Source organism: Hyalella azteca, unplaced genomic scaffold (genome assembly GCF_000764305.2).
Source record: "Hyalella azteca isolate HAZT.00-mixed unplaced genomic scaffold, Hazt_2.0.2 contig10575, whole genome shotgun sequence".
Taxonomy (NCBI): domain Eukaryota; kingdom Metazoa; phylum Arthropoda; class Malacostraca; order Amphipoda; family Hyalellidae; genus Hyalella; species Hyalella azteca.
Window position 1 is genome coordinate 87,832 of NW_025940608.1, and position 11,766 is coordinate 99,597.

The window sequence follows — 11,766 nt, forward strand, 5'->3', positions numbered from 1 at the left end:
TTTCCACACTTGGTAATTATTTTTAACTTATTGTCTGAACAAATCTTTAGAATATACTCCCGCATTCTGAAATTTTAGGGTGGATTTCAATTTTTTTACCCCAATTCTTTCTCAAATTACGACTTGCGCCATAATCGCTATTCTTTTGTTAATTAGACAATTTATGAAGAATAATATTATTCCGAGCACTATTTAAAAATCAATTTGACTGACTTTATGTCAAAATATTTTTGATAAATATTTCTTATCAATATTTATAGTTTATAGCCTGTTACGAACTGTTTAATTTATTTCAGGAAATCAAACAGTTTTTCAGGAGGAAGATTGTTGACTGTACCTAGATGCAATATGGGATTTTATGCTAATCATTCCATATGGAATACCTCTCTTTACGTTACAATTCTTTTAAAACTCATCTATTGGTTTTCTATTCTTCAACAGGAAAGTTTTTTAATACATTTAGTCACCACCGAATAATATGACATACAAATCGTGAGCAAGATAATGTGTGCTTCACCATTGTTATGACGTATAGTTGCGATTTCAATAAACATAGTATGCAAAACGTTTAAGTAAACTAGTTAACATAGAACCAACATTTGTCAACATAGAAACTCATTTGCTCTCCCACTTCTTACCAAACCCCCAATTCACCCCCTATTGATATCCTGCTCTCAACCTGCCTCGAAACGGACACGGACGGAAAGCCGTTGCCTATATATATGACGCTGTGAAATTCCTGCCAATATGCGGCTGCTCCCTGTCTCGATTTTTAACAAGGGACAGTTTCCTGAGATTCCTGCTGCAATGCTGCTGCTAAACTGTTCTTGTGCCGTGAACGGCGCAGAATGCGTCTCCGAAATTTAACTGGGAATGCCGCTATGCAGGTAAGCAGACATGAGATGCTATAGTTTCCCCTAAGAATGAGTAATCAGGTTCGTTTTCTGACGGCTGAACATATGTGTAGGAAGAAAATATTTTTGTTCATAGACGTAGTTAAATCATTAGTCGACCAGGTTGGTAAATCATTAGTTAATCAACTCGTTTCAAGTTAATAAGGTTAAGAAACAAGATATACTTTATATAAAAATGCACAATTGATTTCCAAGTTCCAAGGAAAATTCATCTAGAACTTTCAATGCACAAAAATTGATTTATTGATTTGATGATGCAGTGGCAAAATTCTATATAGTATCAACAGAGCTCGGAAATATAAGTCCATTTGATTTTTATAGAGAATTTGATTATATCCATTAACTAAATTTGAACTTAATTATGTATCGGAATTTCAACAGCAAGGGATCGAAAATGTCATTATAAAATTCGGTTACTATAGAGCAGTGACTGACACTTTTACTATTTTAATGTAATATAATATAAATTAATTTTAGTCATTTCGTAGCTCTACTGGAACACCTACACACAGCACTACTTTAAGTATATATTTTGATGATATTCCATCAGATTCAACAAGGTTTCAGCTAAAATAAAAATTTTTTATCGAATACCGAAGTCTGCGCGAAACAGTCATCAATTGTTCAGTTATTCTGTATAGTCAACGGTTATAGACATATCTTTCAGGTTAATTTGAAGAAATGCTTTCTCTAGAAGTGATTTTTTGACCCTAAGAGGGTAAGAAACTGAAATTGAGCTTCTAATGCTCGCTTAAAAATATCAAGACATTACATGCTTGCAACGAAATGTTAAAGTCATAATTCATTTGGATTTAACTATTTAATCTCGCCAGAAAATACGAAAGTTTGCGCAAAACATTCATCTTGCGTTCAGTGATACTGTATGGATGCCGGTTATCAGATTAGATTATGGTTGAAAAATACTTTCGTCCACAGCTTAATATTTTTGACCTTTAAAGGGGAGGAAACGCAATCTAGAAACTTCGTGGCTGCTTTGTAACCAATAAACAATTTATATAATATAATATAAAATAATTAAATATAACCAATAAAAGCCGGAGGTGTATACACCTCCGGCTAAAGGCAAACGCGAATATTTAATCGTTCATCATTATAATTCGGGCATGTATTTCAATCATTATGAAGTTAATCACAAACATATTTATTCCTGCATCATTTGTAAGTCTCTGAATAATGTATCCTGTAATATGTTTACTCAGTTTTGTACTCAATGCCGCTGTGCCGGAACGGAGGCATGAGATGATATAGTTTCCCTTAAACATTACTGGCAGCAACGTTTTCTGACGGAGAAAAATATGTGTAGAAAGAAAATATTTTGTTTATAGACGTAGTTAAATTAATAGTTAAGCAACTTAGATAATTAATTAAGCAACTCGTTTCAAGTAGATAAGATAAAGAATAGAAAATAAAATAAACTTTATAGAAAAAGGCACAATTCATTTCCGAAGTTTCAAAGAAAACTCTTCTAGAACTTTCAATGTATAAGAAGAGATTTTTGATAAACCAGCGAAAAAGATCTACATAGTATCAATAAAGCTCAAAAATATAAGTCCGTTTGATTTTTTCATGAATTCTATTCGTATCCATTATACCAAATTGGAACTTGATTATGTAATGGAATTTCAACAGCACGGGACGAAAAATATCTCTACAAGTTGGTTACAATAATAGAACAGTGACAGACGCTTTTCCCTATTTTATCGCAATATTCACCTTAATTTCGGAGATTTTGTAGTTTTATTGCAACAAGTACACTCAAAAATATTTTTATTATATATTTTGATAATATTCCATCAGATTTAGCAAATGTTTTAGCTTGAAATTTTTTATATATAATACCAAAGTTTGCGCAAAAAAATCGTCTTATGCTCAGTAATTCTGTATAGGAGACGGTTATCAAAAGCGAAATCGGACTTGCGGCTAGCGTCGTTCTGTTAATATTTTTGACCCTTAAAGGGTATTTAACGCATAGGGGAGCACTTCAAAGCGGCATAATGTAACTTAGGGGAGCGTCTGGGTCCCAAAAATACTTTTTTTCATTCAGGGACGGATCACTTTGAAACTTGGTACACATATGTAAAACGGAAATCTAAGATTTTTTGTTCGTGTAAATTTTTCGGAAAAAAATCAAAGAAAACGTGAAATTCTTAGAAAACGACAAAAAAGGGGAAAACGTGAAATATACTCAAATTAAGAAATTCTTGTCTAAGCAATATGCTGAGATTGTTCCCGAGCGAAACGATAGGAATTGTTTTTATTGTTTTTTCCTTACTTTGACCCCGCATTTGAGACCATGGCAAAGGAATTGAAAGATCTATTCTCTAAATACCTCCCGAATGTGAATCTACATGTATTACTGGTGAACAATTTTGAAATTAGCTAGTTTTTCATGTGCAAAGCAAAGATCCTCTCCCTGTTCTTATGCGATCATCCCTAGTTTATCAATAAAGTTGTGCGCAGTGCACATCTGCGCATGTCGGTATGACATCGCGCAATTTTTATACTAGGCTTGCATGCAGAGCATGGGGGCAGGAGTTACAGAACAGGGAACATACTTGCGCATCCCCCTCATTCAGCCGTACGTATTCATACCGAGCAATGCAACGTATCGGTGTCCAATAGTCATTTTAGGATTTTCGCTTCCCCAACATGTGTTTCAGACCTAAAAATTTTGGAATCATATATTTTTAAACAGAAGCCCAGTTTATATATTGCTTTTAGTTTCCATCCTCTACCAATTCTAAATTCTTTTGTTTTAAACGGCGTACTCACCTCCGGCAGAGGCAAACGCCATTATTTAATCGTTCATCGTTATAATTCTGGCATGTATTTCAATCATTAGGAAAATAATCACAATCCGATTTATTCCTGCAGCCATGCTTGACCGGCGACATGAGATGGTATAGTTACCCATAAAAAAGAATAGCAGGTATGTTTTCTAATGGAGGAAAATATGTGTATAGAGAAAACATTTATGTTTATAGACATAGGCAGAGGTGGGCAGTAGCGCGCTACATGTAGCGGCCGCTACTAGCGGCCGCTACATTTTCAGTAGCGGTAGCGGTAGCGGCTCTACATTTAAGTCAATGTATCGGTAGCGGTAGCGCCCGCTACATATATGAGTAGCGATACGAGGTTTTGCCGCTACAGCGCTACCGCTACATTCAGTTTTTACGCGTTGTTACAAGTTTCCACTTGTTCCTCTGTTACAAGTTCACGGACGTCAGCCACCTAGCTTCAGTTGGCTGAGAGCGCTTGTAGGGTGTGGTTGTGTCGCCGTTCATGTAGGTTTTCCGGTTTGTTAGGATTACGAACTTAGGGGGTAGCAACTAACTGCCAGGCGCCAGCTTAGGCCTATAGGCTATACCACTGAATTTCAGGATTTGAAAATGGTTTCTAGTCTAGTGTATGCCAAATAATTGATATTTTCGTACTCACTTAAAATGGATAAATATATTAATATTACTAAGGCCGAGAACGATCCTTGTGCGTCCAGGGATAATGATGATGCAGAATTGCAACTGTCAGAGGAGGAGAAGCCATCACTATCAGTGACTGTGTCTATGCCAGTCGGCTCACCTACTAAGGCTAGTACAAGTACTTGTACTTTGCGTTCACCATTGCCATCGACATCATCTGTTCAGGAGTCAGATACATCTAATCCTTGGCCCTTTCTTGAAAAATATTACAAATTCACTGGTGTTAAGGGAAATAATGTTGAGTATAAATGTTTAATTTGTGCTCCAAAGATAAAAGTTATATCTGCAAATAGAAGATCAATGCACAATCTGAAACTTCACATGACCCGTGTGCATCCAAATTTAGCCAAAAACTTAAACAACCTCATTGAAACTGCTACAAAAGAGCGCAAGAGAAGTCGTAGTGGTACGGACAAAGAAAATGACACTCAACCTTGTACAAAACAGCAGAAGATTGAACATTCCATGGCTTTCGCCAGTCGAGCAGTCTGTCAATCTAACGTTGACCAAAAAATAATCACCTTTTTTGTGGATAATATGCTACCTCTGGAGGTAAGTAATTTAATGACAGAACTTTGATTATTTTACTACATTAGTATTTCTTCTCAACTTCTCCCTTGTGTTTTTGACCGATTGTTTTGTTTGGACCCTTGACTAGGCCTAGGTTGATTTCATGTTTCACCAGTTTCCTTGAATTTTTTTACCACTTTCCACACAGTTTCATGACAAAGTTGGAGCTCTTTTGCAATGACTGAATTACTCTAGCCTTGACGCCCTTTTCACGAAGGGGGACAATTGCATTTGAAGCATTTCTAACTACCGCCATAAGTAATAGTAAATTTAGACACCTTAGACTTCTGCAAAATAAAATAGGTAGATGAATTAATAGATGATATTAAGATTCATTATAAAAGACAAGTCTCCTACAAACAAATTTATTTAATAGCAAACATCCGTTGCCATAAATATGGCGTACCCTGGTCTACATATATGAGTAAAGTAAATTTGAAATTAAATACCTAATTAAACTGATATATAAAATTGAAATATTTTATTTCAATGCCCGAGTTATATAGCTGTACCGTAAAATGGGGTTACTTTGACCAGCGGGGTAACTTTGACTGGCGGGGTAACTTTGACCACTTTTCGTTTTTTTAACAAAAACCCCCAAAACTCAAAAACGATTCGACATAGAAAAATTTTGTCAAAGGCCTAATACTGAGGCTATGTAACTCAATAGAAAGATTTAAAAAGTTTGCATATCTAATAGGTTAAAAAATTAATAAATTTTAGAAAAGTGTCATAGTTTGCAAATGGGGGGTGCCACCCCCCAATGGGGTAACTTTGACCACCTAATGGCAGCCGTGACGGGGTAACATTGACCGGCTTGGAAATTAAGTTAAAATTACCATAGGTACCTATACTATATAACATATATTATGTTTGATATACCTATTAATGTTTTTTTCTTTATGTTTCAGACTCTACAGAGTCTTATATATGGTAATTTTAACTTAATTTCCAAACCGGTCTATGTTACCCCGTCATGGCTGCCATTAGGTGGTCACATTTTGCCCATTTGGGGGCGGCGCCCTCCATTTGCAAACTATGACACTTTCCTAAAATCTGTCTTTTGTATATGTAACTAGAAGAGTTCTACTACAAGGCACCATAACCTGGAGTTATTTGGAGTTATTTTACTAAAAAATAAAATTGATTTTACCACCCGGTCAAAGAAACCCCAAGAGCTGGGGTAACAAAGACCATCACTTTTTTTTACATTACAGGTACCTATACTTATATACAGTATTTTTATTACTGCATTTGTTTTATATTTAGGTGGTGGATTCTGCAACGTTTGGCAGCCTTATAAAAACTCTCCAACCTGCTATTAACGTCATGAGTAGACGTTCTCTTACACGTAAAATTGAAGAAAGGTTAGTAGTATTAATTATTATTTAATATCATCCATGCTGTTCTTCTTTTAAAGAAAATATTATGTGTGTAAAAAGTTTCTATGTTTTTTACGTTTTTTTACGTTTTTTTTTAATTTTTTAAAAATGTAAAAGTTTTTTACGTTTTTTTGTATAAATTGAGTGCTGCTTAGATAAACACGTAAATATTATATATATGCACATATCAGTTATTACAGTACCGTACCAGCATATGTATAAATAACATAATAAACCACAATCCTAAATTACAATGAAGATATTTTATTTTGTGAAATAGAAATACACGTAACACATAGTAGCTAACTGATTGACTGATTGAGTTAAATTATATGGGCCTGGATTTATAATTTGTTGTGGCAGGTAATTAGAAAGATTATCATTGATGATTTTTTGTCCTTGTAAATATAAAATATTATATTACACTATAGTAGTACTTGTTAATAGTTTTTTTTTAATTTGCTGTATTACACCTTTAAAGGTTTCGCCAAGCCACTGAAGATTTAAAGGCTCTACTTGCCAATGTTCAGTCAGTTGCCACGACAGCAGATGTTTGGTCTTGCCGAAACAGGTATGCCGTATGCTCATATTTTTTTAATAAATTTATACATAACATGATAAAATGTAAATGAATTTAATCAATACGTTATGACATATGCCAATTTATTTTTTACAGTAACATAATTGAACATGAATAATCGAAATATAATTATATAAATGTACTTTTACTACCCAGATCATATCTTGGTATGACTGTGCATTGGATTGATCCAACGACTATGAAGAGGAAAAGGTCAGTTCTGGCATGTCGGCGTCTTCTAGGACGCCATACATATAACATTTTGGCAAAGATGATGGAAACCGTCCACATGGAATTCCGAATTGAAAATAAGGTTAAGAGAACGACAACAGATAATGGAAGCAATTTTGTCAAGGCGTTCAGGTATTATAATTGAGCATTAACGACATTCATATTGACATTGTCATATTGATATATGAATATGTTACATGCATGATCATTACATAATTTATATTAAAATGTCTATATATCATCAAATAATTTTCATATATTCAACTTTTACCTATCTTATGTCAGTTATATGAGTTATATCTATAATTCTATACCATTTTAGATACTTAAACATTCAAATTATATCAGTGGCTATATTATCATCTATTTTTATTTTATCATTTTTAGGCTCTTTGGTGATGAAGTCATAGATAACTCTCATAATGAAGCGAATGAAGGTGATGAGAATGAGGACATTACTGAAATTGTAGACATCGCTGACATACTAGAAGGTACTTATAATTGTTAAAATATACATTTAAAAATTAATTTCTAAAGAAAACCCTTCTAAAGATTCCAGTGTCTCCAATGTTACAGATGTACTGTACAATAAATTTCTTATTTTATTTTCTAATATTTAAAACATTAATTTTTCAATTTTTTAGTATATAAATTTTTTTTCAAAATTATTTATTCTGTCAGTTGATTCATGCATTGCCTCCGACTTCGCACAAGTGTGCAAAATTTCAGAATAATCAGACAGATAAAAATGTGTCAAATATCAGTTATAAGATTAGTAGCTGACAAAATAATTTTATAAATTTTTTCAATAGTGAAAAAAAAATTTTAAAATTATTTATTTTGTCGTTTGATTCTTGCATTGTCTCCAACTTTATGCAAGTGTGCAAAATTTCAGATCAATAGGATAAGTAGAAGTGTGTTAAATTTTGATTATAAGATTTGTAGCAGACAAACAAACAACAAGAAGTGAAGTTAAAGAGAAGTGTTGTAAAAATTAGCAATTTATCTGAATATATGTATATCTACATATATAGTCAATTAATCATGCATGTAAATGTTAATTATTTATTATCACTTCAGTAATATCAATGTAGCATAATACCTCAGTTATTGACTTATTGTATTTCGTACATATTTTTTTTTATTCACAGCTGAGTCTGGAGAGCAGAGTGGCAATGAGATGTACGTGCTGCCCCAGCACCAAAGATGTGCCGCTCACAACCTCAATTTGGTAGCCACCAGTGATGCTGAAAAGGCCATGACATCAAGTAGTTCCTATAAGAAGATCTACAGGAGTGCATTTGCCAAAGCTCGGGAACTTTGGAATAAACAGTGCAGGTGATATAATTTATCAAATATAAAACATTTATATTTATTCCTTTTATTTGCAACATTATAAATATTACTGATATACATTCTATTACTCTTGAAAATAGTTCCACATTACTTATAGCTATAGGTTGTATTCGTATTACTGTAAATATAATATCAAATGTTATTCATTAATCATTATATATATTATAATATAATTTATATATATATATATATTAAATGATTAAATCATAAATTTATACACACAGAAGCACCCAGGCCGCAGATGTTATAAAAATGGAATTGGGCAAGATGCTGGTGGTCCCCACTGCAACACGGTGGAACTCTGTTTACGACTCTGTTACATGCCTGGTGACAGTCTACGATAAGAAAACTACTGAACTAAATAGAGTTTGCAACATTCTCAAGATACCCCTGTTTACATTATGTAAGATCACTAAGATATAAAAATAAACTAATTATTAATTACATAGGTTACATGACTTACATGATACATCATACATGATAGCTAGGCCTAGCCTAGGTAGTGAGTAAATTGCTCATTTGAACTTTATTTAATAAAATGTTCAATTATAGTTACACTATAACCTATATAAGAAATTTTAAAAGATACTTTGTTATTGCATTAATATAAATATTTATTTATAATATTATATTACATATGATATGTTAACATGTTTCATGTTTTTTTAATAAATATGCTCGTTATAATAGGTATTACCGTATTATGTAACATGTAAATGATATAATATTATTATATTATATAACTCATGTTTGTACTGAAATTGTACATTAATATAAAATAAAGCGAATGTGTTTGCAACTCAAAAATGAAAAATACATTTGCTTTCAGGTGACATGAGTTTGTTAAAGGAATATATTCTGGTTCTGAAGCCTGTTGCAGTGAGCCTCGACATCCTTCAAGGCGAAGAAAAAGCCTTCATGGGGCTTCTCGTCCCTGTTATTAATGTATGTGTCCAGAAGTTGAAGGCGACTAAGGATAAAACTTTGCGCCACTGCGCACCTCTTGTGGATGCTTTATTAATGGGCATTCAAACCAGGTTTTCCAACCAACTGGAAGACCTTGATTGCATCATCGCTTCAGCTTTTCACCCCCAATTCAAATTAACCTGGTGTAAAGACGAATCTAAACTGAAAGAGGTCAGACAGAAAATGATCTCTCTGGTTGATGGGAAGCTTTCTAACACGAATACACAAGCTACCAGCAGCAGCAGCGATGACGAGGAGAATGCTGATTCATTCTTTAATGAACTCCAGAAACCACGAGGTCACACTCACGTCAATGAAGGAGATCGACTAGTGAAGAATTACTTGGAAAGTCCGCTAAGCACCGCTTTACCTGCTCCTGAATCATTTCCTTGTAACCCGTTTCTTGAGATTTTTGTTGAGTACAACACTCCAATCCCTTCTAGTGCTGCGGTGGAGAGGATGTTTTCCTTGGGAAAGGATATCCTAAAACCGAAGCGTTCAAGCTTGTCCGATATTCATTTTGAAATGCTAGTATTTTTAAAGGATAAAATTTCCGTGTGAATAAAGGTTAAAGGAATTTCCGTGTAATAAAATTGAAATGCTTGAGACTGTTCAAATGGCGATGAATTTTTTGCTCATTTAATTGCGGGTTATCAGTTATCACGTATACGGTATACCGTATACGACTGAGTTTGGCTTGGTAAAAGATCATATATGATATATCTGTGCTATAATGAACAGACTGTGCATCATTATTCACTTTTTAGTCAAGATTGCCCATTAATTTATCTCAGTGATGTGGTATCAACGTGAGCATGTCGGCAGCTATTGTTCTCAACATGAACTTGTGTCTTTAATGATTTTATAGCTCTGACGCTTATTTGAGTTATTTCATTGGTAATATGTAACCTGTTTCAGGCCGTTTGTGTTCGTTAACTTAGTAAGTTTAGCATGTGAATAGAATCCTCTGTAACTGGCAGCTTATATCAAGTTTAATATATGGATAGAAGTGACCAAGTAGCGAGTATTGCAAATAAAACTGACCTAACTTAGCTAAAACTGATATTAATTAATTTGATAAATGATAATGAACAGTTTGGTTGTTCATTTTGAAATGCTGGTATTTTGAAAGGATAAAATTTCCGTGTAAATAAAGGTTAAAGGAATTTCCGTGTAATAAAGGATAAATAAAGGATAAAGGAATTTGCGTAAAATTTCCGATTTTCCGAGTTGTTTGCTTGCGAGTAAATGTTAGTTATTTTACTTATTTACTTATTTTTATATATCAATTTGCTTACGAATTGCGTGTAAATGTTACAGGTATTTTTTCAAGTTTCACTTTGCTTAGAGTTATTTTTTTGTTTCACCTTCCCTACATGGATGTGTACTTGAATCTATATATAAAAAATCAGTCTTTTATTTGTATATATATGTGAATACTTTTTGAGATTGGTACGTAGATTAAAGTAGACATCCATGTAGGGAAGGTAAAACATAAAAATAAGTAAATAAGTAGAATAACTAACTTCTATTTACTGTGTTTAACCACAGTAACCACTAACCAGTACTAGTTTGGATAGGTTAATTGTAATAAAGTTGCATTGATATGTTTTGAAAATGTTTTATTATCATTAAATGTTAATGAGTAAATCCCAATAGCAGAACAATAAATATATAGAGATTTCCGATAATTTTGGCCATTGTAGCGGCTAATGTAGCGCGCTACATTTTACTGTAGCGGTAGCGGTAGCGCCCGTTACAATCAAGTGGATGTAGCGGTAGCGGTAGCGCCCGCTATATTTAGAGCATGTAGCGGTAGCGGTAGCGCCGCTACATTTCCAAGTAGCGCTGCCCAGCTCTGGACATAGGTAAATAATCAGTTAATCAACTCGTTTCAAGTAAATAAGGTAGAGAATAAAAAATATACCTTCTAGACATAGGCACAATTCATTTCCAAGTTTCAAAGAAAACTCATCCAGAGCTCTCAATGTATAAAAAGAGATTTATTGATGATGCAGTGGCAAAAATCTACATAGTATCAACAGAGCTCGAAAGTAAAAGCCCATTTGATTTTTTATAAAGAACTTGATTATTTCCATTAACTAAATTAGAACCTAATTATGTAGCGGAATTTCAACAGCATATGTTAGAAAATATTAATATAAAGTTTGGTTACTATTGAACAGTGACCGACACTTTTATTATTTTAATGCAATATATATAATATATGTTCAGATTTGAAATGCCTAGCACCATATCGAACCCGG

General features: G+C 33.5%; 1 protein-coding gene across 1 annotated transcript; it reads left to right on the forward strand.

Annotated features, from left to right (window-relative positions):
• Window positions 1-4,149: 4,149 nt before the first annotated feature.
• LOC108664630 lies at window positions 4,150-10,802 on the forward strand. The gene is made up of 8 exons (XM_018151254.2): window positions 4,150-4,966; window positions 6,254-6,351; window positions 6,848-6,937; window positions 7,103-7,309; window positions 7,565-7,668; window positions 8,329-8,515; window positions 8,758-8,936; window positions 9,363-10,802. Exons 1-8 carry the CDS (start codon window positions 4,379-4,381, stop codon window positions 10,058-10,060), a joined length of 2,151 nt encoding a protein of 716 aa, XP_018006743.1. The 5' UTR covers window positions 4,150-4,378; the 3' UTR covers window positions 10,061-10,802.
• The last annotated feature ends 964 nt before the right edge of the window (window positions 10,803-11,766 follow it).

Bases quoted from the DNA above. Each gene is read 5' to 3' on its own strand.
- LOC108664630 (XM_018151254.2), top strand. From the start codon at position 4,379: ATGGATAAATATATTAATATTACTAAGGCCGAGAACGATCCTTGTGCG. The intron at 4,967-6,253 runs GTAAGTAATTTA...TTTTATATTTAG, and splicing joins ATAATATGCTACCTCTGGAG to GTGGTGGATTCTGCAACGTT. The intron at 7,310-7,564 runs GTATTATAATTG...TATCATTTTTAG, and splicing joins AATTTTGTCAAGGCGTTCAG to GCTCTTTGGTGATGAAGTCA.